At 43.1% G+C, this 27,500-nt stretch overlaps 1 protein-coding gene across 2 annotated transcripts in view; it reads right to left on the bottom strand.

The window, feature by feature from the left end:
- Nucleotides 1-27,500, bottom strand: part of nr5a2 (nuclear receptor subfamily 5, group A, member 2) — a 107,070-nt gene that overhangs the window by 75,864 nt on the left and 3,706 nt on the right. Inside the window, exons 2-5 of one of the 2 annotated variants that reach the window (XM_024003551.3) lie at nt 14,854-14,985; nt 12,142-12,260; nt 9,370-9,511; nt 3,903-4,582 (exon numbers count right to left, since the gene is read on the bottom strand). In XM_024003551.3, the coding sequence (XP_023859319.1) occupies nt 3,903-4,582; nt 9,370-9,511; nt 12,142-12,260; nt 14,854-14,985 (1,073 nt within the window). The remainder of the gene's footprint in view (nt 1-3,902; nt 4,583-9,369; nt 9,512-12,141; nt 12,261-14,853; nt 14,986-27,500) is intronic. The other variant, XM_024003553.3, reaches the window with a different exon arrangement.

The raw sequence follows: 27,500 nt of genomic DNA, 5'->3' as shown, positions 1-27,500 counted from the left end.
GAGTAAACACACACACACACACAGACATACGCATGCATGCACACATGCACCACTCATGCACGCGCACACACACACACACACGCAGCATGAGTAAGTCTGATCGTTCCTGTGAACCCAATGGCAGCCCGGCCCTGAGAAGAGACACACTAATAGTCTGGGTAATGATTGGTTGGAAAAAGCTCGTATTAAGGCGGAGGGACTGCGTTTGTGTGTGTGTGTGTATGTCAACCAAACTTAACTTTGGCTCAGATCTGGTCTAGAAGGGGCATCAATAACAATCCCAATAACAACCCCACTAGAAATTATGCCCTCAGAGAAAGAGGTTGATAAAACGTTGATGAAATGTAAACATGTCAATTAGTAATTAATTACCATTACATTCCACAGGTTGGTGTGATTGGGTGTTTATTAAATGCTGCCTGGCATAAAGGCTTGCCAGGCTATGGGAGGAGTGCCACAGACACATGCCAACCCTGCTGTGCCACCCCCTCAGTGACATCTAGCCACACTGAGCCACACATCTGTTTCCCTCTGTGCCCAGAGCGAGCCCAGCAATAATGGGGAGGGACGCTACTCCTAAACACACACACACACACTCACAAGCACACACACACATGCACACTTGCTATCGAAATGACACTCACATGCAAAAAGCCACCCTTCCCAAAACTCCATACTTTTCCCCCTCATATTACCATTTATTACAGTAATAACCAAACCAGGACGGACACCTGGCTTAAAAAAGTCCAAATGTGAAATGAGTTAAGGCTGAGGTAGGTAGGGTTGGAACCAAAAAAGATACATAAAAGTACAGTTAAAGATCTAATCCAAAGGTGTGAGAATTGTGAAACGATTCTTGGCCAAGTGTCTTTCTTCTCCGGCTGCTCAGCTGCAGAGCAACACAATGGGGCTCCTCTCTTCAGTGATATCTAATGGGTAAATATTTATGACTCCTGTAACCAGGTCCAACTTATGGAAACTAAATCTTTAAACACTTTTGGCAGAAGCTTCTCACCACTCGGCTCCATTACCATATAAATTATTTTGTTCTTACCAAGCTAATAATAGGGGCCTGTAGATGGAGGGGTATTTATAGTGCCCTCGGAGCCGGGGTCTCAGACCAGCTTTTATTCCATGAGTATTTCCTGTGTTTATCGCCCGCTCTCTGTCCTCATTTTGAAGTTATTTATATATTAGATGTAGCGGTCTACAGAGGTCACCAGTAGTAAGTAGTATTTGAATGTCTCACTGAGATATGGGGCAGTGCAGAAATGCACACGGACACACGCATACACACATTTTATGATTCTGATGATCACAGATTGAGTCAAATCACCTGGAAAATCTGTCTGAAAACACAATTTTAAATCATTTAATTAGCATGAAAACACAGTACATACAGTACAAGTCAATGTAGACATTTATCTTCCTACAGTAGCATGTGTGGTTCAGCGTGTTGAAAAGGCCAAAATGCAGGGGGGCCAACATCCCACAAAGCCTCTCTGTCTACTGTATCAGTAGCTGCCTTTGCTTAACAGAGCTCCAATTTGCCAGCACTTGTGGAAACAGTGCAGGACTTACACAGGGCTTTTCTCTCATCACCAACACTAAGTTTTCTGCTCAACAATAGCCATACAACTATCTACTAATTAGAAACAAGAGGGGGTGGGGTCTAGTGTACAGGGAAAGCTGTTGGTGCCTGCCTGCTAGCACACCATTTTCCAGCCCTGCTAGGCAAGCGCCTTTAGTCTAAACTCGAATAGCTAGATGAGATAGCGTTAAAAAAAAACACACCCCCTATTTATTTTGTATCTTCTTCTAATCTGTGAATTAACCCCCCCCCCCCCTCCGTGACCCCCTCCGCCTGCTACCGCGTGTCCCCGTACCACTACAGAAGGGGCGGCGGATACAGGAATATTGGTGCAGGAATTAGCCCCCAAATTTAGCGCGGGTCGTTCTCCACCGTTTTAAAACACCTGAGGCTCTGTTCCAATTAAGTCCATGAGTAATATGGCCAGTCATTACCTTGGACATAATGATATTTCATTCTGAAGTGAACGAGGGGCGACATCTACAAGTGGATATAGGTAATTGAATTCGAATGGAGAGCTTGGAGTGGTATGCTGCTCCACACACTGCACAATGATCATTCGGCGGCTTAAATGGGCTAAAAAAAACATGTACAACCACACCCAACTCTCCAGTCCATGTACTCAGTGAAGTACTGTACAATAAAACATTTTTATTTGATGCTAATTCAGATATAGAAAATGTCAATAGGGATTGGCCGCGTGATAAATGTCAACATGTGTTTTCGAGAGCTCTTGCCCCTAATACAGAATTGGATTGTGTTGAATATCACATTTCTACTTCCCTCCCCTAAAAATGCAGAGGACTGTAATGGGGGCCCTAGTACATGAATATGCAGTCATGCCTTTGGCTACGGAGTAAACAGACAAAAGAGTGAGATAAGAGAGGGGGCAGAGAAAGAGAATGAAAGAAAAACAGGTGATCCACACAGACTCATCAGAGCCTTTTCATGTTGCTCTCCGCATATTAACCTTCTCCACTGAACAAATAAACCTCGGAGCAAACGAAACCACGCTGGAAACATTTCCCGTTCCTCTCAGGGACTAAAAATGTTTGTAATGATCAGGTTTTTACAGGAAGACTCGTCGTTGGCCATCTAGGGTTGTTTTGGTAAGCAGCTGTTAGCGATTGGTTGACAAAACACCACAAAGTATGTCAACCTAACTTTACTTTGGCTCCAAACTGGCCAGGAAAACTGTCTGCTGCAGTATCCTCACTGAAAGCAGAGCTTTCGGAAACAGAGTTCGATAACACATCAATGAAATTTAAATACTTCAATTAGGCATGCATTACTACTAAATGGGTTGATCGGGTGAGAACATCAGCATCATAATTCATGAATTAATTAAATGCATTATCATTAATAGTAATAGGGTCGGACTGTTTTTTCCAAGTATTTTCCATTTACCTCTGCCGCTGTGATGATGCATGCATTGTGGGCCTGTGATGATATTTTATTTGTATTTCAATATTCTCATACAGTCCCTGCCTACTTGGTTCTCAAAAATGATACAGGGAAAAAGGGCACATCAAATCCAAAATTCGAATCAAAACCAAGAGCAGGGGATCCCGCTGCTTTGAGTGAAAAGAGCCCGAAGGCGGCCAGTCAAAGTTCTCCTAACCCATACCCGAAATGTGTCACAGTGTGTAAACAGGGCTGGCTACTGAATTCTGATCAGGATGAGAGATAGGCGGCTAAAAGCTACACCGCAGCCTTCCCTCTCAGCTTCGTACACATTGCATTAGTGTCGGGCAGACACATAAAAGGGAAAGATTAAAGGCGGGCGAAGATAAAATATGAGGGTGGGTTTGACGAGGAGGGAGATCACAGGGGTGTGTGTGTGTGTGGTAAACTGTCAATTTTGGATAACAACATTGGGTCAAACATTGAACGTTTGGACAAAATGCGGGATGCATTATGCAAGGCCACACAAATAGGGTAGGTATAACGATCCTATTGCCTATTGATCAGACAATATATCAAGATATAATACATGTATATGACCGAGTTTGATGTGTAATATGCATGACTTGTTGCATATTGTAGTTAGCTAACCAACATATTTAATTTAATTCACATCATCAGTAGTTTAGCAACCACTAAAAATGATGTATGTGAAACATTGTAAAAATATAGACAACCAATGTACTGTATATACAATGCAGATGTACTGTATATGTGTTTGACTAGTGTTTGTCTATATGCACGTTAAATCTTCTGAATGATGCACATGAACAATTAAAACAGACATACAGTACACAGTGTGTGTGTAAAATTCAACATGGTGTCTGTGTGTAGTCTCCCCACGTACCTTGAGCTCGCGGAAGAAGATGCTGCTCCGGGCCCACTCCACGATGGAGAACAGCGTCTGGTCGGCCATCTTGCACATTAGGCCGAACGTGTTGAGTTTCTCGTGCTTCCCCCGGCTGGCCTGCTCCTGCTGCAGGTAGGTCAGGATCTTGGTCTGGACCTGGGGCTCGTCAGGTTCGCACTTCAGCAGCTCCACGATGAGGTGCGGGAAGCTGGGCGGCGAGCCCGTCTGGTACGCGTCCATATACGGGTTGTAGCCCATGATGGACTCGGGCGAGCTGGTGTACGGGTCCGGGTACTCGGACTTGATGGTGCGGGTGCTCTGGAAGTGGCCGTAGGCCGCCTGGTAGCCCTGGAGGGAACCGGCGTGGGGGGGCATGGCCATGCTGATGGGCGACGTGACGAAGGGGCTGCGGTCGTAGTCTGTGTGGGGCAGGGCGGCGTGGTGCGGGTGACCGTGGTGGCTGAGCGGCAGGCCCTTGGAAGCTGCCTGGTGGATGTTCTGGATAGCCGAGGAGATGGTGAGGTCGGTGGGCACCGCCTGCATCACCTGGGTCATGGCCTCGATCTTCAGGCCGTTGGCACGGATCAGTGCCTTTTTCTGCTGCTTGAGCGCCCGGTCGCGCTTGTACATGGGGCCAAACTTGTTGCGGCCCCCACGCATGCGGTCCGCCCTGACAGCTGACGGAGACAGACAGACAGACAGGAGAGGAAGGACAGGAGAAGAGGACGTTAGTGACATGATGATAACATCTACATGTGTTTCCATTTATTTTAGCAGGTAAGGTGACTAGGAACACATTCTCCTGGCGGGTGTTGAAGGGGGAAGGAGAGAAAAAGATACTAGCAATATTGATAAACGGATCAAATAAAAAGTCATTGGAGTCGATTTCAGCCAGTGTTCTGAAACTTCCAATCCGCGGGCCACAAATAGGCAGCTCATGAGCCAGGAGTTTGAGACCTCTGAGCAAATGTCATTCATGACCCCCATGTGTTCATAACAAGAACCCACACCAAACTATTAGCGTTGATTAATCATAGAGATCTCTACAATGGCCATTTAACACAGAGCTCCCGTTTCGTCTTATAGTTCATGCATAAAAGGGGGAAAAAAACGATCAACGACTACTAAACTTTGCGTTGACCTTTGCACTGGAGAACTCGGATGTCTCAGAGCAGGGAAATACAGCCTTGTCATAACGTGTTACCTTTCACACGCATGGCACGCTTTGTCACTCAGCTTGACAGGTTGTAAACGCTAGTTACTGAAACAATAACTTTTATGAACCTATGTAATCCTGATACATACCAGACAACAAGGCTATTAGTAATTTCTCCAAGCATATATCGTCAGTCCAAATGAGAAGAGTGACAACGTCAACATTATTTATGCCTACACTTATTCAAAACACTGAAAAGTGTCAACACTGAAAATGATTTAACCTCATTCAAAACACTGGAAAGTGTTAACACTGAAAATGATTTAACCTCATTCAAAACACTGAAACGTGTTTGCACTGAAAATGATTTACCCTCATTGAAAACACTGGAAAGTGTTAGCACTGAAAATGATACTCATTCAAAACACTGAAAAGTGTTAACACTAAGAACTACCCTAATTCAAAACACTGAAAAGTGTTAACACTGAAAATCAAACCAGAGTACAAACATGACAAAAACGGTACATTTCCTAATGATCCCAAAACATCATATGAAAACCCCAGCAGAATCCCGAATGATCCCAAGATTCCGAGGATCACAGCTTCATTCAGGCTAATGAATGAGACTGTCTCCATGGTGCACGGCGGACCATGTATGATCTGCACCATGCATGCCAAGGGGGGAGACTGTCTCTCTGCCTCTCTCTCCCGAGTGCCCCCCTGTTAATTATTTATGCTTAATTATTTATCTCTTATGCCCAAGCTGTGGTGGAGTGGAGCAGGCAGCAGACTGGCTACGCTGGGCTCGGTGGGAGAGTGAACCAGGCGGGACCCAACCATTCACCCCCCATCCGCCCACCCCCGTTCCATCCCTACAATACTGGGTCAGGGCGGACACACCGTCGGGCACTCAGGCCACTAATATTTAATATCTCTAGTAGGGAGTAGGTATTGAAATACATAAAGTGATTAGAAGGGGGCTGGACCAACAGCTGCCTTGGGAGTAGTTTTAATGGTCTCTGTCACAGCAGTGTCTGTCACAGTGGCGGTGATCTGAGAAAGGGGCCAAGAGGGGCTTAGAGGGGAGAGCACAGGGGCCGCAGACACACGGTACAGAGGGTATCACACACTGATGCAGCACTGATAAGAGAGAGAGGTAAGGTCAAGCACATAGGGTCCGCAGACACTGGCACCTAGAAGAAGAGCCCGCCACTGGCTAAGTGACACACACCCCAAAAAAGATATACTGTATATAGTGCACTACTTATGACATGAGCCCTATGGGCCCTGGTCAAAAGTAGTGCACTATAAAGGAAAACATTTGGAACGTGGATCCCCTGTATCCATTATACATTATTGTAGCGACTTTAACTATTAATGACTCAGAGCAACAGGGTAATTAATAAGCTGAAAATTAATAGTCGGCCCTTTTGGGAAAACACAATTAGGTCTGAACCTGGGACTCGCATCATGAATACTGGAGCATTTTTGATAGCAGTTTTTTTTCTCTCTCTTTCACCCTCCTTGTGTCTAATTAAACAAGGTTATTTACATGCATGTTGTACAGATTAATCTGGGATGGGGTTGGGGAGAGGATGGGGCTTTAGCTGGGGGATTGGGGGTTAGGGCTAGCGGAGGTTGGGATTGGGGTTTGATACTGGGGAGCATACTGTACTGTATAAGGCAGGAGCTGAGGTACAAGGCTGGGGCTGTGGGATACGTTTAGAGTATAGGACTGTAGTATAAGGCTGGGGCTTAGGTACAAACACACAGACACACACTCTACACTCCATCCCGGGCCCGGCCCGCCGCGGCACAAAGGGCTCTGCTTATGGTCTGATTTATGAGTGTTTAATATACAGGAATATTAAGTGAGCGTAGGTGAGGATCCCTGTCGGGCAGCAGCATATTAATGGCTCCCCTGGCCAGGTTCTGACACCCTGTTTGTCATGTCTGCCCGGTTCCCACTCTGGATGCGCGCTACCCCACGCACACACATGAATACCTATGATACCTATGCATAAGTAATGGGACAGGAGTCTGGCTTCCGTTCCTTCGGCAGGTAGAAAGGGAAACAAGACAGGGCAGGGAGAAAGGGAGGAGAAAAAAAGGAGGACGGAGCGAAAAGACAAACACACAGGAGACAATTCCGTTTATCTGTGTGGAAATATTAGGATTCGGGCAGGGGTTCAATCAAACCTGCACTGCGGAAAAAAAGTTATGTTTTTCCTTAACAGCGATATTGCATGTTACAGTGAGAATCTAAATGGGATAATACGTTTTGTTTAAATGACTGAATAGTACTTACTATAAAGTATATGCTTAAATAAATATATGTTTTTTTAGGCCGAGAAGCATGAGGGACAGGCATCTTGCTAGGCTCTTGGATGACAGTAGCTATTTACTGACAATTTAGCGTTGGGCAATAAAACGGGAATAAACAATTCCCACCATACTTAACAAAGTAAATTATCCAAATTAGATGAATTACGGATATTAGTAAGTATGGTACATTTTAACACTAATATGTTTTAAAACGTGTTTTAACACTCATCAATGTTAAAATACCAGTGCCAATGCACCTTTTCAAGGGAAAAGAAGAGTGTAATCTGTACATTTCTCATTCACACTCAACAGGAAAGACACAATAACAGGAAAAGTGAATCTGTAATCAGATCATGAGCCCCGACCGCACATTAGGCCAAAGGTAAACTATTTATCATGGGCATAAATACACAACAAAAGGATATCTCACGCGGCATAATGACTCCTTTTCCTCCAGGATAGATCGGCGTCGCCATGCTTTTATCAGTCCAGATAATAGGGACTGAATCTCTCTATGGCAGACATGTCAGACTCAGGATACTGTCTGTGTCACTCAGATATGACTGCCTGTATTTTCACCATTATTTACAGCCCCAGCCCAACACTGTACTGGATATTGACTAGGTCTATGGACTTATCGGTAGACAGGAACAACTTCCGACAAGCAAAACAAACCCCAAAATTATCCTACCTTTAAAAATGGGATTTAACTGCAAATCGACAATTTATTCTTTAAAAAAAATCAGCCCAAAATGAAGGACTGAATGGGTCTAGCTGTAAACACCTTTTTTTGGTCCGTCTGAATATATTTATAATATATTTATGTGTTTACTGGAAAGCGGTGTCTGGAAGATCAGGATTCTAGCTCTGTGCTCTTTACAGGTTGTGGCAACTCTCCACACGGCCTCCTTGCCTGTCCACCCGCCTGCCTGGCTCTGCCCCTGGGCTGAAGTAGACAGAGCGCTGCAGGGCCCCTCCGCCCAGCTGCTAGCGTATGAAAACAAATCACGTCGTAGTAAGCTGTAAAATGACAGGCGTGGAAATTCTGCCCCGCGGCCATTCACAATTAATAGTAATTAAAACCACACTCCTGCGGGCTAAGAGGAAAAGACTCCAAAAGAAGAACTGTTCTTTTAAAAACGCTTAAAAGTACACATGAATATGGGATGGTTTCATGAAGATTGTGGTTCAACAAGGAAAGGTTTAGGCCAAAGACTGAGGGCCCAGTTGATATGAGTGTCAGGGGTAAGACAAGCCAATGTTGCATTTTCACTTCTCGCCCCTCTGTGTACCTGCAGGACATGTTTGGATTATTTCTACAGAGTAGGTTGAATTTGGCCCTCATCATTGATACAGGGTCAGATATTTGTTCATCCCCCTAATCCTAACTTGGTTAAAGTTAGGATTGGTTGTAGGAGTATCTCATCCTCGATCTGTGGTTTAGGGCAACTTCTACATCAATCTATGTCTATACAACAACAGTAGAAACCTTTGAAAACCTTAGGTGATACCAATTCAAACGTGTTTGTTTTTCCTTTCGCCCCAAAACTTCCACATAACAGTTGTGTTTGAATATGGCCGTAGCGTTCCAATTAACTCTAGGGAGATCAAAGATAGTGGACAGGAGAATTTCCACATCTTTACTGATTATTTGGGTGCCAATGCTAAATTCCCACTCCAATAAGCGTGGCCTGTGCACCAGACTCTGAGCTCAAATTGTATTTGTTTTCTTTCAAATACTTTAGCTGGGTGTGACTGAACTCGCCTGGCGCAATGGAACCGATGGAGTAGTCCCAAAAGTGCAAAACCAGAACATCTGGCACTCTGCACGATTCGATCAAAGTCCTCAAAGTTCTTGAAAGAGAAACAAATACTACTTGAACACAAGTCTGTCGTGCACCAACGTAAATCAAACCCTGACCCTAACTATACCATGACCTTGCCTTACTGTTTCGTAATCTCATTAACAAGAGCTGTCCTTACCTTCCAGCTTCATGCCGACGGTAAGGCACTTCTGGAAGCGGCAGTAAGGGCAGCGTTTTCTTTGTGTCTTGTCGATGGCGCAGCTCTGGTTCTCTATACATGTGTACCGCTTGTTGTTCTGAACCGTGCGCTTGAAGAAGCCCTGTGGAAAGGCAAGAACTAAGATGTCAACACTTATGAGCCCAACGTTTGTAATTGCTCTATTCACACACACACACACACACACACACACACACACACACACACACACACACACCACACACACACACCACACACATACTAGAGCGTGACGCACACACACACACACACACACACACACACACACACACACACACACACACACACACACGCACGCACGCACGCACGCACGCACGCACGCACGCACACACGCACACACACACGCACACACGCACACACGCACTCAGGCATATAATGGGAAGCAATCACAGGCACAGGCATATACACAGTGACGTGAACACTAGGAATCACAGAATCACAGAATGGAGGCACAGAAAAAATATCCAAACAACCAAAACTATATTCACACAAAACAAATATACTTGCGTGTGCATGATAAACGGACTATGCATACACATAATTGCAGCCATAAATACAAATAAATGATCCCAGACAGACACACAAACACACACAAATGAAACATTTATTGATACCAGCTCCTGTTCAAGACAATGATATGAGAATTGGGCTTCACAGTTCAATGTCTGGTACTGAATTAAACTGAACTGAATAGTGAGCATGCGGATATCAAATGTTTACACTGAAGAAAGCTTAAAACCCTAACAAAGCAGCAAACCCAAAATCTGATATAGCCTACTTGGTAAAATCAAATCAAATCAAATGTTATTTGTCACATACACATGGTTAGCAGATGTTAATGCGAGTGTAGCGAAATGCTTGTGCTTCTAGTTCCGACAATGCAGTGTAACACATACTAATTCTTATTCTTTTTGCGATTAACATACTACCATCACCCTACTACTTTTCAGTGCTAATGCTGAATTTTTACTCACATGAAAGTAATAATTTTCCTCATACATAAATATGTACTTTGGGTAAGTGATGAGACGGATGCATGAATACGATTCCTATGTTACTTATACTTGAATTAGTGTTTGATGAAAAGTATAGAATATACTTCTGTTCTCATTGTGAGTTTAAACAGAGTGTTAATACAATGTTATGAGTAACATCATCAAATAGGTGTTCAGTATTTTCATGAAGCAACCTGTTGCAAACCCAGCCATATATACATTGGTATTCACACTTACACGGCCCTATGAAGACTTCAGAATTGACTTGTAATATCTCCTCTATCTATCTCTCAATTTAATTATTTAAAAATATGAGTGTTAGAGTAAAAAATCCAATAAATTATATCCATAATTTACAGTTCCGGGATTACACCGTTCTACCTGCACCATTGAATTAATTTTCAGAAGCAGCAGGAAAAATCTAATGGGGAAAAGGTATTAACGTATTCCCGATCCATACCAGCAGGAGAATCCCCTAAACCTGCCCATTTAAAAGTAAAACGATCAATATTTCACCAAATTCCAAACATAGATTGAATGTAAAATCGCGATGCAGGCTCGTGACATGAAAATAAAACCGCACTAGACTAGAAACTAGACACAGTGGACAGACAGTCTACTGACTTCGGCCAGACAAACATGCATCAACGTAATTACCCCCCCCCAAAAAAAATAAATCCATTGAGTATACCGCGCGTTCTATAAACAACGTAAACCACAAACAGAGCGTGGACACCAACAACTGAATTTGCGTAAAGCCGCAAGATTTCAACGTCCAGGTTGTCCCAACTTCTCATTTGTGTTTTGTGTACAGTATGTGGCCTATGATGAATTTGTGTGTCCTGTATCTGTGTCTTTATCCAAATCTAGACTTTTCCCACAGCTTCTGTGTCTAACAGCGGTTATTGGAAGAGCCTAATGCATACCAGTTCAAATGTACAGTATTAAACTCATTTTCAAGTCAGTGATTGTGTGTGAGCGTGCATGCATCCTGCTTGCCTGCGTGTGTGTATGTGTGCATGTTTGTGTCCGCTTGCATGTGCCTATGTGTGTGTGTATGTGCGCATGTGTGTCTGTACAGGTTTAAAGTAGACTAACACTGTATTACTTTGTGTGCGTTTAGACACGAGTCCTGATACCACCTTTCTCAGACCCACCGCAGTGTGGTAGACTGGCGAGAAACGATAAAAACGCTCCAAACCCAATCTTTTCCCAGTCCAAAACACACAGCTTCCGTTGAAATAACTACACAGTACAAAAAAAAATGACACCCCAAATCTGTTCCTAAAACACAGACAGATCCCATTTAGAACTGTGCTGGTAGAACAGTTGCCACAGTTTATCGCAAATACGAGATGATTTCGCTGAAGACACTCATTCGAGATCTCATTTTAAGCAATGTTGCTATTGAAGGTATCCTCAAAGCAAACATGTAACATCTCATGGTCAGAAAACGGATGAAATCTATAACACCTGTTTTAAATTATGCCAGCATAGGCAGAAATATGTACCGCATACACAGAACGGCTAGCTATACACACATTGACATTAGAGATTACATTTTTTTTTTTTTTTAAATACGACTAAAATAGGCTACTTGAAACTTCATTAGACAAACAAATGTAGGAGTTAGCTGCTTATAGGCTATGTTCAAGAGAATCACAGATAGACAATCTGATGAAAAGGGTAGAAAAGGGGTAGAAAGAAAACGAGAATATACCTTGCAGCTTTCGCAGGTGAGCAGCCCATAGTGGTATCCAGACACCTTATCACCACAAACCGGACACATCTCATCCAAGTCTTCGTCATACGAGTAGTCCATCATTTTATAGTGGGGGGCTGCAATAGATAAAATACACACATGAGCACACAAAGAAGAAGACTGTTTAATTTGAAAGACCCTCTCTGCCTAATGCAGTCATCTTTAACGTATACATCTGAATAACTTTAGAATGAGCTTAGGTTATGGAATATATTTTGACATCCATAAAATGTTCCATATAATTTTAATTTTAATTTTAAAGCTTTAACAAAAAGGACATTTCACAAAACTATCCTTTTTGAAGGAATAATGTTATTTGACGGAGCTGAAAGAAAATATACCTCTGTATCCCTCTTTGCAGCACTCACTCTTGCTCGCCAGTCGCAGACAGGGCAAACATATGAAACTGAGCTTCATAAATATTCATGATTTTAAGTTGTGAATTCATCCGGGAAATGGTAAAATAGAGTAAGGGATTCGAGGAGAAAATGTTACCGCCCACAGACAAATGAAGACATACAGTGTAACCTTTCGCTCTAACAGGCGAAATAAAAATACAAAACTGATTCTGAAATTGAACTTACAAATGCTCTCATTGAATCGCTATTGTTCCTATCTGCTGTAGCCTGTATTAGTAGGCCTACATTTGTATTCACTTTCCATAAGCCACTGCTTTATTCTACATTTTACGGGCATGAATGCCGAAGGCAATAGTTGCATTGATGAGAGGATATATGACAGTGCTAAGCAAACTGCTGAACTGACATTTACAATGGTTACAAAATGATTTGTTGTTCTTATAAAAAGTGTCAAACATCAAGCAGAAAAATCCCAATGAATTCCAGAGCAGACTGGAAAACTGGCAAATTATTTCCCGACATTAGACTCTATATAAAATAATGTAGGCTAACTTTCAATTGCAATTGCATCTTCCTGCGGATTTCTTTCTCCATTGACCCTTTGATCTCGCAGCGTTTATAAGCGCTGAATATTAAGTTGAAAGGCAACAAGTCCTCTTGTGTTTTGAAAGTTCTGCAGTGCGCGTTTTAAAAACTTTTAATAGAGAGTTAACTGATAATGGAGACTATTACTTACTATATTACAGACATATCTGCCTGCGCGAAAATTCCCTTTGATAGGAAAGTGTCAGGCCTCGTATTTTGATGACAGGAGAGCAGAACCCATGGATAGCCCAAGTTGTACGTGAACTCTGTGCCGTTTGGATTTTTGCCAAGTTCAGACAGCTTTTCTGTGACCTAAGGATATCACCTAAGCTATCGAATCTTACTTATGGTCTCTTAAGCACGTGCAGCCTCAAAACTATATCCAGTTAAAATGTAGATTTAAAAAATATATATGTTTAAATGAATTGGAGAGAGGCATTTGCTTGTGCACTCACACAGAGAAACTACCCGTGCAAAATGAAACAGAATGTCACATAGAAATTCTAGCCCTTTATTCCTTGAGGTTTGTGTTCCATTATCAGGTGTAAAAAAAAAAAATCAAAGCAACATGAGACTTGATTTTAAATAAAATGTAAATGTGCAATTGGCAAAATGAAAGGGATTTACAGATATTAATTCGATAGGCCTGCAGAGAAGTCTTTTTTCGATGAGAATTTGAGTTATCTTATTTCCATAGCTTATTCAACTTTGGGAAATTCAAGCAAGCACTATTCTAGAATTATGAGAAGTAACACAAAAACTAAATTGCCACAACGGGTTATAGGTGATAGTATGTAAACTAAACAAAAATGTATCCAAGTAAAATGTATCTAACCCAACTGGGTATTTTTCAATCATTGCATAGGCCTACTTTTGTCCGAATTTTTGTTTTGTTTTAGGACTATTCCTACTCTGACACAAAGACTAGACTATATGATTTGCACGCTCGCATTTGCATTCTGGAGTAAAGATTCTACATGTATCACCCTTTTTTATATCAACGTTTGACTTTTGACAGAAACGTGACGTTAACTCAAATATTTTATCCAGAATAAAACAGTTATTTTAATATCACTGACATCATTTTGCATGGTACTGAAATCGAGGTTTAAAAGATAATAGCCCAGAGTTAGTGACATTTTGGGAATTCCAAATTTTTCAGGATTCAACAACTGCTGGCGAATCAGATCACGCATATTACGCAAATTGTAGATATCGGGTGAGCTTTCGGGTGCTTTACTCATTAGCCTAGTAAAATACCATCAGATGACTTTGGCTATATGATAGATAAACTGTGGCGTTTAATTTCGTAATATGTCGGAATAAAAAACAATGAATTAAACCGAATGATATCTGACAGTGAATATTGGGATTTCAATGAATTCATAGAGTGCACAAAGAAATCATTTGGCATGCACTATTTGGAGAAAGTCGGTGATGGCAACGCTGATACTTCGGATCGAATTTGGGTAGGGTGAATTCGCAAGTGCAACGTCTTGCCGGTCCCTGCATACACCCTGATATTGTTGCACAATGCATGATCAGCAAATACGTGAACTATGAGAGAGGCAAGCGCGAGAGGCAAGACGAGTTTGTTGTCTCATTCTGTCTAACACTGCCAGGTCTTTCGCCTGGTATTGTGCACAAATGACACGACTCGCGATTGTGATAAGGCACAAGGGACATGCGGTCTACAATATTGCGTACATCGATCTCAATCTCTTACCTTGCATATTCCTTTGCATGTGCCCCTGTTCTCCATGCGATCGAACGAGTCCCAAAGATTCCGTGTCGGCTTTGGGCAGCATGACAGCTCCGCTGGGCTGAGCGGGAGACTCAGCTCCGTCCGGTGGACCACCTGGACGGGAGAGGGTCACCACAGGTTCTCTCACACACACACACCAGAGAAAAGTGACTTCCCAAATCCCGCGCGCTCACTGTGTGGCTCAACTGCAGCGGGCTCGGGTTAAACTGACATTGTATGTCTAGGCTACATACCCAGTGGGTAGCCTGCAACGGCGAGCCCAATGTAAATTAATTCTGAATAGTGCTCTTGCGTAAATTGCAATACGGAGCAATGCCGCTGAACCTAGAATATGAACATGGTTTCGCCGCGAAGTTGAGGAGCGGAGCGCACTGATTTCGAGTTCTCTCTCTCTCTAGCTCTGTCTGTGATGAAAATAACAAATCTACCCGGGCAACGATACATCTATACGCTGGCTTTTCCACGTCTTTTGACAAGGGTCTTGAAAGTGTAGTTAGCGAACTGTAAGGAACTTTCGGGCTGGATGGCAAAGACTGTCACGCCGGCCCCTCCTTCGCGTAAGGTTGGACTCGGTCTATCTGTGATGTACTGGGATGTGAAGTTCAGTCCTATCCTTGCTGCGTTGTTTACTCCACACTGACACCGCCGCCTCGCGCCAATCAGGGGCTCATGGACTCTGACATCACACCGTTAGCTCCAATCGCGTGCGGAGATAGGCAACATCACTTCTAACCGGTTTTCCACACACTGTCTAAATCACAGCTGTTTTATACAGTTTATGATGGACTTAATAAAAGCAGTGGGATAACAAGGAAATAAACGAAGGTGAATGTTTAAATAAAACGAGCTTAGACACAGAGGCGCGGAAGACAAATAGCCTACACAAAGAGGTACAGTGTGATAATAGTAATGAGTCATAACTTATTCGTTCTAATTAGGGTTTTTATAAGGAACAGGTAGCCGATAAATTACTGGAAAACTATGCGCGCAAACGTGCCATTTTACTGAGACCAAATGCCCTGTTCGTTTTACGCTTAGATGTATGAATTCTAAAATATTGTCTATATCCATCCGATGCAATTGTGACAAAACTGTACATTTGACCAAAATGTTCCTTGTTCTAGGCTAATATCCCAAAACATATTGCCATGTCTTTGGCAAAATATTTGCATTTTAAAAAGTAGCAAAGTTATTATATGCTATATTGCTAAAGGCGAAATGTATTTGCGTTTTTTAAATAGGCTACCAAACGTTCTCAATTACTTGTATAAATGATCTAATTTCTCTCCTTAATATTTACAGAAATCAATACAGGACGGGAAATATCAATTCATGTAGGCCTACACTCTAAACCCCAATGTGCTGTCATTACTCAAAACTTTTGAGGAAACCTGTTGTGTTTAATATATCTGAGTACAAGAGGAGGCTGGTGGGAGGAGCTATAGGAGGACGGGCTCATTGTAATGGCTGAAATGGAATTAATGGAAGGGTATCAAACATATCAAACATATGGAAACCACACATTTGATTCCGTTCCATTTTTACCATTCCAGCCATTACAATATGTCCATCCTCCTATAGCTCCTCCCACCAGCCTCCATTGCTGAGTACAGTTACTTATAGTGGTTTTGTAGTCATTACTTACATTACTCAAACCAATAGAGTCACTGTGACCATGTAGGGCGTATGTGTCAAATTCGTTCCATGGAGGGCCAAGTGTCTGCAGGTTTTCGCTGCTCCCTTGATAAATTAAGGTCACTGATTAGTAAGGAACTCCCCTCACCTGGTTGTCTAGGTCAGGGGTTCCCAAACCTTTTCACTCAGGCACCCCTTCCAGTATTGTGATACTGTGATATTTGAGTGACTCAAACATTATTACAGAATCTTTGGGCTTAAGAACCTAGTGAAAAACGTTAGCTGACATGGGCTACTTGATCTGGCTATTTATGACAAGTTATACCGAACATAAATATCGACGCAACATGTAAAGTGTTGGTCCCATGTTTCATGAGCTGAAATAAAAGATCCCAGAAATGAAACATATGCACAAAAAGCTTATTTCTCTCAAATTTTGTGCACAAATTTGTTAATATCCCTGGTAGTGAGTATTTCCCCTTTGCTAAAATAATCCATCCACCTGACAGGTGTGGCATATCAAGAAGCTGATTAAACACCATGATCATTACACAGGTGCACCTTGTGCTGGGGACAATAAAGGCCACTCTAAAATGTGCAGTTTTGTTACACAACACAATGTCTCAAATTTTGAGGGAGTGTGCAATTGGCATGCTGACTGCAGGAATGTCCACCAAAACTGTTGCCAGATAATTGAATGCTAATTTCTCTACCATAAGCCGCCTCCAACTTAATTTTAGAGAATTTGGCAGTACATCCAACTGGACTAAATACCGCAGACCACGCGTAACCATTCCGGACCCGTCTCTTTTGTTGCTGCTGCAGATACGGAACCCCACCGGGCCTTCACGACTGACTGCCGCGACTGACTGCCGACGTTATCTGCCCGAGGGATTTATCCAACTGGCACCTCCGTCCCGACGTTACCTGAACGCTCATCTSAGGCCCGCTAATCGTTAGCTGTCTTATCGGCTGCTATCTGAACAAGTATATCAGACAACTATTATTATTATTATTATTTATGTATTTTATTTTTTTCCTTGGGTCACTATATCTATTTTGCCAATTTGGATTGATCCCCTCTACCACACGGAACCCCGTCCTCTCTATACCATATCCAACCTCTCAGTTCCACCACCCACATATGCGATGACATCACCTGGTTTCAATGATGTTTCTAGAGACATATCTCTCTCATCATCACTCAATACCTAGGTTTACCTCCACTGTATTCACATCCTACCATACCTTTGTCTGTACATTATTCCTTTAAACTATTTTATCGCCCCAGAAACTTCCTTTTACTCTCTGCTCTAGTAGCTCTAGGCGACCAATTCTCATAGCTTTTTAGCCGTACCCTTATCCTACTCCTCCTCTGTTCCTCTGGTGAGTAGAGGTGAATCCAGGCCCTGCAGTACCTGGCTCCACTCCTATTCCCCAGGCGCTCTCTTTTGATGACTTCTGTAACCGTAATAGCCTTGGCTTCATGCATGTTAACATTAGAAGCCTCCTCCCTAAGTTTGTTTTTGTTCACTGCTTTAGCACACTCTGCCAACCCGGATGTTTTAGCCGTGTCTGAATCCTGGCTTAGAAAGACCACCAAAACTCAGACATTTTCATCCCCAATTACAAGATTTTCAGACAAGATAGAACGGCCAAAGGGGGCGGTGTTGCAATCTACTGCAAAGACTGCCTGCAGAGTTCTGTTATACTATCCAGGTCTGTTCCCAAACAATTTGAACTTCTACTTTTAAAAATCCCACTCTCTAAAAAACAAGTCTCTCACCGTTGCCGCCTGCTATAGACCACCCTCTGCCCCCAGCTGTGCTCTGGACACTATATGTGAACTGATTGCCCCCCATCTATCTTCAGAGCTCGTGCTGCTGGCGACCTAAATTTGAACATGCTCAACACCCCAGCCACCCTACAATCTAAGCTTGATGCCCTCAATCTCACACAAATTATCAATGAACCTACCAGGTACCACCCCAATTCCGTAACACGGGTACCCTCATAGATATCATCCTAACAAACTTGCCCTCCAAATACACCTCTGCTGTTTTCAACCAAGATCTCAGCGATCACTGCCTCATTGCCTGCATCCGTAATGGGTCAGCGGTCAAACGACCTCCACTCATCACTGTCAAACGCTCCCTGAAACACTTCAGCGAGCAGGCCTTTCTAATCGACCTGGCCGGGGTATCCTGGAAGGATATTGATCTCATCCCGTCAGTAGAGGATGCCTGGTCATTTTTTTTAAATGCCTTCCTCACCATCTTGAATAAGCATGCCCCATTCAAGAAATTTAGAACCAGGAACAGATATAGCCCTTGGTTCTCTCCTGACCTGACTGCCCTTAACCAACAGAAAAACATCCTATGGCGTTCTGCATTAGCATCGAACAGCCCCCGTGTATGCAACTTTTCAGGAAGCCAGAAACCAATATACACAGGCAGTTAGAACAGCCAAGGCTAGCTTTTTCAAGCAGAAATTTGCTTCCTGCAACACAAATTCAAAAAAGTTCTGGGACACCGTAAAGTCCATGGAGAATAAGAACACCTCCTCCCAGCTTCCAACCGCTCTGAAGATAGGAAACACTGTCACCACCGACAAATCCACTATAATTGAGAATTTCAATAAGCATTTTTCTACGGCTGGCATGCTTCCACCTGGCTACCCCTACCCCGGACAACGCACTGCCCTCCCTCTGCTACTCGCCCAAGCCTTCCCCATTTCTCTTTCTCCCAAATACAGTCAGCTGATGTTCTAAATGAGCTGCAAAATCTGGACCCTTACAAATCAGCCGGGCTAGATAATCTGGACCCTTTCTTTCTAAAACTATCTGCTGAAATTGTTGCCACCCCTATTACTAGCCTCTTCAACCTCTCTTTCGTGTCGTCTGAGATCCCCAAGATTGGAAAGCAGCTGCGGTTATCCCCCTCTTCAAAGGGGGGACACCCTTGACCCTAACTGCTACAGACCTATATCTATCCTACCCTGCCTTTCTAAGGTCTTCGAAAGCCAAGTCAAACAACAGATTACCGACCATTTCGAATCCCACCACACCTTCTCCGCTATGCAATCTGGTTTCAGAGCTGGTCATGGGTGCACCTCAGCCACGTCAAGGTCATAAACGATATCGTAACCGCCATCGATAGGAAACAATACTGTGCAGCCGTATTCATTGACCTGGCCAGGGCTTTTGACTCTGTCAATCACCACATCCTCATTGGCAGACTCGACAGCCTTGGTTTCTCTAATGATTGCCTCGCCTGGTTCACCAACTACTTCTCTGATCGAGTTCAGTGTGTCAAATCGGAGGGTCTGTTGTCCGGGCCTCTGGCAGTCTCTATGGGGTGCCACAGGGTTCAATTCTTGGACCGACTCTCTTCTCTGTTTACATCAATGATGTCGCTCTTGCTGCTGGTGATTCTCTGATCCACCTCTACGCAGACGACACTATTCTGTATACTTCTGGCCCTTCTTTTGACACTGTGTTAACAACCCTCCCAGGCGAGCTTCAATGCCATACAACTCTCCTTCCGTGGCCTCCAACTGCTCTTAATACAAGTAAAACCAAATGCATGCTCTTCAACCGATCGCTGCCTGCTCCTGCCCGCCTGTCCAACATCACTACTTTGGACGGCTCTGACTTAGAATATGTGGACAACTACAAATACCTAGGTGTCTGGTTAGACTGTAAACTCTCCTTCCAGACTCACATCAAACATCTCCAATCCAAAGTCAAATCTAGAATTGGCTTCCTATTCCCAACAAAGCATCCTTTACTCATGCTGCCAAACATACCCTTGTAAAACTGACCATCCTACCAATCCTCGACTTCGGTGATTCATTTACAAAATAGCCTCCAAAACCCTACTCAATAAATTGGATGCAGTCTATCACAGTGCCATCCGTTTTGTCACCAAAGCCCCATATACTACCCACCACTGCGACCTGTACACTCTCGTTGGCTGGCCCTCGCTTCATACTCGTCGCCAAACCACTGGTTCCAGGTCATCTACAAGACCCTGCTAGGTAAAGTCCCCCTTATCTCAGCTCGCTGGTCACCATAGCAGCACCTACCTGTAGCACGCGCTCCAGCAGGTTATATCTCTCTAGTCACCCCCAAAACCAATTCTTCCTTTGGACGCCTCTCCTTCCAGTTCTCTGCTGCCAATGACTGGAACGAACTACAAAAATCTCTGAAACTGGAAACACCTATCTCCCTCACTAGCTTTAAGCACCAGCTGTCAGAGCAGCTCATAGATTACTGCACCTGTACATAACCCATCTACAATTTAGCCCAAACAACTACCTCTTTACCTACTGTATTTATTTATTAATTTATTTTGCTCCTTTGCACCCCATTATTTCTGTCTCTACTTTCACTTTCTTCACTGCAAACCAACCATTCCAGTGTTTTTTTTTTGTTTTTATTTTACTTGCTGTGTTGTACTCACTTCGCCTCCATGGCCTTTTATATTTTATTTTATTTATACATTATATTTTGTGCCTTCACCTGCCTATCATCACCTCACTTGCTCACATTGTATATAGACTTATTTTTTTTCACTGTATTATTGACTATATGTTTGTTTTACTCCATGTGTAACTATGTGTTGTTGTATGTGTCGAACTGCTTTGCTTTATCTTGGCCAGGTCGCAATTGTAAATGAGAACGTGTTCTCAATTTGCCTACCTGGTTAAATAAAGGTTAAATAAATAAAAATAAAAATAAATAAAATGCCAGCCCAGGACCTCCACATCCGGCTTCTTCACCTGCGGGATCGTCTTGAGACCAGCCACAGCTGATGAAACTGAGTATTTCTGTCTGTAATTAAGCCCTTTTTTTGGGAAAAACTAATTCTGATTGACTGGGCCTGGCTCCACAGTGGGTGGGCCTATGCCCTCCCAATATGCAATGACTGGCATGATGAGGAAAACTGATTATGCACTACCCAATTTCAAAATTGCACCTTATGCATTCTACTGTTACAACTTGCAGGTGTAAGTTGATGTGACTTCTCATTTAGTTACTGTAATACTTACTTTTCATTGAATTAGTTCCAGTGGCATGTATTCATGAATGCCAAGGAAAGCCAGCCCCCCCCACACACATTTTTAAATAAATAAATAAACATACAAAATAATTTATCTTTTAATTTATCTTTTACCGCGCCCCTTTGTCTCTGTATGTGTAGCCCACCTATACTGTCTGGCTAAAAAGAGAATGACATTGTTGCTGCCCATAGCATTGAATGCGAGGGAAGCCAGTGAGCACTTGGCCTCCCTTGATACAAAAAGTATAAAATAATAACCAATCAGCGTTGAGCTAAACTGAGTGATGTCAGCTGTGAATGGTCCTTGCGCACCCCAAAAAATTGTCAAGGGAAGCCATTTTGAATTTGGCTTCACACCAATCACATCACATTAGAAGCCAAACGTCATTGACAGAAAACTTGAATTGTTGCATCTCGTTGTGTCATTGTCCTCCGGTGGCTAGATAGCTAGCTAAAATCATCCCTCTCCTAAATTAGCCATGGATGGAAATAGGGATTTGGACTTGTGGGTTTACTTAATTCTCCGTACTGGCCAATGATTATAATGGCTATTCTGATCCAACCATAAATTCATACATTGTGCCCCTGGCTTGAGAGTATGGAAGTTCAACATGTAGCTAGATGTAGCTGGTTTATCATTGCCCATGAAAGGAAGTTAGGCTAGTGAGCAAGGATTTTAGTCAGGTAGCCTAGGACAACAAAAACTAAAAGCGTATCTGACAGAGTCATAGACCTGTTTAGGCAACATGAAAGAGGAGGATGGCATTGGCGTTTCTCTACAAGTAGGGTGAGTCAACTATATTTTTTCTACTTGCACGCATGCATGCACACACACAGAAATAAGTCTAATGGAAAGCCACATCATATTTAGCTTACATTGATTGGACTATATCATTTTTGGTATCTTTTAGTTGTCAATGTATTAGACTAAAGCATAGGTGATTAGATTATGGTGAGACAAAAGAAGGAACCCGCACACTGCTCTTGATAGTATCACTGCTCTTTCATAAGCTTTACGTATCGGCCTCACGGCCTTCGTTGGAGCTTTATGTTATGTTAAAATGGTTGTGGAATAGTGGAGGCAGCGCCTGTTTTCTTTGAAACTCCGGTTCTAATCAATAGTTGTTTAGTAGTCTGAAAATGTTGGAAACATTAACTTGCTTGACCACGCTGTAGGTCATGTAACTGTTTGTTACATGCAATATGTTTTGTGGACTTCACAGGACAGATGATGCTCTCCGGTTTTGTGATGAAACAAAGGTTTGGTTGAATTTATTTTGCCACTGTGTCTTCTTATTGCCTCGGCTTTAGGCCTATATATCACGGTGCCAAGGCGTATGAACTAACAGGTTATAGAGAAAACAACACAATTATCACAACACATAGGTTGTAATATGGCTTTTTTTCCCTGGCTTGGCTTCCCCAGTGATTTTACCCAAGCACCGCTACTGCTGAGTTCAACTTACTAAAAGGATTTGAGTTAAACATGGCTTGCGGCTTAAAGTGTAGGCATAATGAGGAGAGGCAACATTAGTGACATGGACCATTGAATTAAAACAACAAAAGGAAAATCAGGATTTGTGTGTGTTAAAATAGGCAAATAAGACATTAGGGTATTTTCACACGCATGTATGCACACACAACACACACACACATTTTTATTTTAGGGGTTGGCTCTGCGGAAACCAACATAATTCAGTCTTATTGAAAAATTACACACAGCGGTCCTAGAAGCAAATTATTACATATCAAAGGTCAACTCGAGACACACTGTATCTGAGAGGTCCTAATGCTCACTGTGCACTCACGCACACGCATTTACATACACACACACACACACACACACACACAAGCACCACCACACACACACACACCACACACACACACACACACACACACACACACACACACACACACACACACACACACCACACACACACCACACACCACACACACACACACACACATACACACACACACACACAACTGCTTGGAGTAACCCTGGATTGTAAACTGTCATGGTCAAAACAGGTTGATGCTACAGTAGCTAAGATGGGGAGAAGTCTGTCCATAATAAAACGCTGCACTGCCTTTTTAACAACACTCACTATCAACAAGGCAGGTCCTACAGGCTCTGCCTTGTTCTGTTGCAGTTCTGTTGCACCTGGACTACTGTTCAGTCGTGCGGTCAGGTGCCACAAAGAGGGACATTGGAAAATTACAATTGGCTCAGACCAGGGCAGCATGGCTGGCCCTTAAATATACATGGAGAGCTAACATTAATAATATGCATGTTAACCTCTCATGGCTCAAAGTGGAGGAGAGATGGACTTCATCACTGCTTGTTTTTGTAAGACGTTTTGACATGCTGAATGCACCTAGGTGTCTGTTTAATCTACTAGCACAGAGCTCGGACACCCATGCATACCCCACAAGACATGCCACCAGAGGTCTCTTCGCAATCCTAAAGTCAAGAACCGACTATGGGAGATGCACAGTACTACATAGATCCATGGCTACATGGAACTCTATTTCAAATCAAATCAAATACATTTTATTGGTCCCATACACATGGTTAGCAGATGTTATTGCGAGTGTAGCGAAATGCTTGTGCTTCTAGTTCCGACAGTGCAGTAATATCTAACAAGTAATCTAACAATTCCACAACAACTACCTAATACACACAAATCTAAGTAAAGGGGTGGAATAAGAACATCTACACTACCATTCAAAAGTTTGTGGACACTTAGAAATGTCCTTGTTTTGCAAGAATAGTGAATTTTTTGTCTATTAAAATAACATATAATTGATCAGAAATACAGAGTAGACATTGTTAATGTTGTTATTAATGACTATTGTAGCTGGAAACGGCAGATTTTTTATGGAATATCTACATAGGCGTACAGAGGCCCATTATCAGCAACCATCACTCCTGTGTTCCATTGGCACACTGTGTTAGCTAATCCAAGTTTATCATTTTAAAAGGCTAATTGGTCATTAGAAAACCCTTTTGCAATTATGTTAGCACAGCTCAAAACTGTTGTCCTGAATAAAGAAGCAATATACAACTGGCCTTCTTTAGAATAGTTGAGTATCTGGAGCATCAGCATTTGTGGGTTCGATTACAGGCTCAAAATGGCTAGAAACAAAGAGCTTTCTTCTGAAACTCGTCAGTCTATTCTTATTCTGAGAAATGAAGGCTATTGCATGCGAGAAATTTCCAAGATACTGAAGATCTCGTACAAAGCTGTGTACTACTCCCTTCACAGAACAGTGCAAACTGGCTCTAACCAGAATAGAAAGAGGAGTCGGAGTCCCCGGTGCACAACTGAGCAAGAGGACATTAGAGTGTCTAAAAGGCCAGCATCCCGGAGTTGCCTCTTCACTGTTGACATTGAGACTGGTGTTTTGCGGGTACTATTTAATGAAGCTGCCAGTTGAGGACTTGTGANGTACTATTTAATGAAGCTGCCAGTTGAGGACTTGTGAGGCATCCAGCTACAATAGTCATTTACAACTTAACAATGTCTGCACTGTATTTCTGATCAATTTAATGTTATTTTAATGGACAAAAAATGTGCTTTTCTTTCAAAAACAAGGACATTTCTAAGTGACCACAAACTTTCGAACGGTAGAGTACATATAAATATATGGACGAGTGATGACTGAGCGGCATAGGCAAGATGCAATAGATGTTATAAATACAGTATATACATATGGGATGAGTAATGCAAGATATGTAAACATTATTAAAGTGGCATAATTAAAGTGACTAGTGATCTATTTATTAAAGTGGCCAATGATTTCAAGTTTGTATGTAGGCAGCTGCCTCTCTGTGCTAGTGATGGCTATTTAACAGTCTGATGGCCTTTGAGATAGAAGCTGTTTTTCAGTATCTAGTTCCCAGCTTTTATGCACCTGTACTGACCTCACCTTCTGGATGGTAGCGGGGTGAACAGCAGTGGCTCGGGTGGTTGTTGTCCTTGATGATCTTTTTGGCCTTCCTGGGACAACGGGTGCTGCAAGTGTCCTGGAGGGCAGGTAGTTTGCCCCCGGTGATGCATTGTGCAGACCGCTCCACCCTCTGGAGTGTCCTGCGGTTGTGGGCGGTGCAGTTTCCGTACCAGCCGGTGATACAGCCCGACAGGATGCTCTCAATTGTGCATCTGTAAAAGTTTGTGAGTGTTTTAGGTGACAAGCCAAATTTCTTCAGCCTCCTTAGGTTGAAGAGACGCTGTTGCGGCTTCTTCACCACACTGTCTGTGTGGGTGGACCATTTCAGTTTGTCTGTGATATGTACGCCGCGGGACTTAAAAGGAGATGATCGTGGACTTCAGGAAACAGCAGATGGAGCACCCCCCTATCCACATCGACGGGACAGCAGTGGAGAAGGTGGAAAGTTTTGTTTTGTTTTGTTGACGTTGAGTGAGAGATTGTTTTCCTGACACCACACTCCGAGTGCCGTCACCTACTCCCTATAGGCTGTCTCGTCATTGTTGGTGATCAAGCCTACTACTGTTGTGTCGTCTGCAAACTTGAGGATTGAGTTGGAGGTCTACATGGCCACGCAGTCATGGGTGAACAGGGAGTACAGGAGGGGGCTGAGCACGCACCCTTGTGGGGCCCTAGTGTTGAAGATCACCGAAGTGGAGATGTTGTTTCCTACCTTCACCACCTGGGGGCGGCCTGTCAGGAAGTCCAGGACCCAATTGCACAGGGCGGGGTTGAGACCCAGGGCCTCAAGCTTAATGATGAGCTTGGAGGGTACTATGGTGTTGAATGCTGAACTGTAGTCAATGAACAGCATTCTTACATAGGTATTCCTCTTGTCCAGATGGGATAGGGCAGTGTGATGGCGATTGCATTGTCTGTGGACCTATTGGGGCGGTATGCAAATTGAAGTGGGTCTAGGGTGGCAGGTAAGGTGGAGGTGGTATGATCCTTGACTTGTCTCTCAAAGCACTTCATGATGACAGAAGTGAGTGCTACGGGGAAATAGTCATTTAGTTCTGTTACCTTTGCCTTCCAGGGTACAAAGTGGCCATCTCGAAGTATGTGGGGACAGTAGACTGGGATAGGGAGAGATTGAATATGTTCGTAAACACACCAGTCAGCTGGTCTGCGCATGCTAGACGCGCCTAGGGATGTTGTCTGGGTCACAGCCTTGCGAGGGTTAACAAGTTTAAATGTCTTACACACGTCGGCCACAGAGAAGGAGAGGGAGAGCCTGCAGTCCTTGGTAGCGGGCCGTGTCGGTGGCACCGTATTATCCTGAAAGTGGGCAGAGAAGGTGTTTAGTTTTTCCGGAAGGAAGACCTCGGTGTCCGTGACGTGGAAGACCTTTTGTAGTCCGTGAATGCCTGTAGACCCTGCCACATACGTCTCGTGTCTGAGCCGTTGAATTGCGACTCCACTTTGTCCCTATACCGACATTTCGCTTGTTTGATTGCCTTGCAGAGGGAATAACTACACTTGTGGTGTTGTTGTGTGTGTGGTGTGTGTGTGTGTAAGGCAGTTATTTACAATTTAAAATATTACATTACATTTCATAACACTTTACCCAATACATTTAGTGTGTTCCCTTAGGCCACTACTCCACTATCACATATTTACAATACAACATCCATGTGTACATATGTGTAGAGTGCATGTGTCTCTTCACAGTCCCCGCTGTTCCATAAGGTGTATTTTAAATCTTATTCTACTGCTTGCATCAGTTACCTGATGTGAAAGCCGATACCATGACGGCCCCTCAGGAACTTCACTGGACTCCACGCAAACTAGAAACCATATAATATATATATATATCCGTAGGCTGCATTTATTGTAGCTGGGGATTTAAAAAAGCTAATTTGAGAACAAGGCTGCCTAAATTCTATCAGCATATTGATTGTAGCACTCGTGCTGCGC

The sequence above is a fragment of the Salvelinus sp. IW2-2015 genome, linkage group LG16, assembly GCF_002910315.2.
Source record: "Salvelinus sp. IW2-2015 linkage group LG16, ASM291031v2, whole genome shotgun sequence".
Taxonomy (NCBI): domain Eukaryota; kingdom Metazoa; phylum Chordata; class Actinopteri; order Salmoniformes; family Salmonidae; genus Salvelinus; species Salvelinus sp. IW2-2015.
Note: the sequence above shows the minus strand (reverse complement) of the source record. Positions and strands in the feature narration are given on the sequence as shown.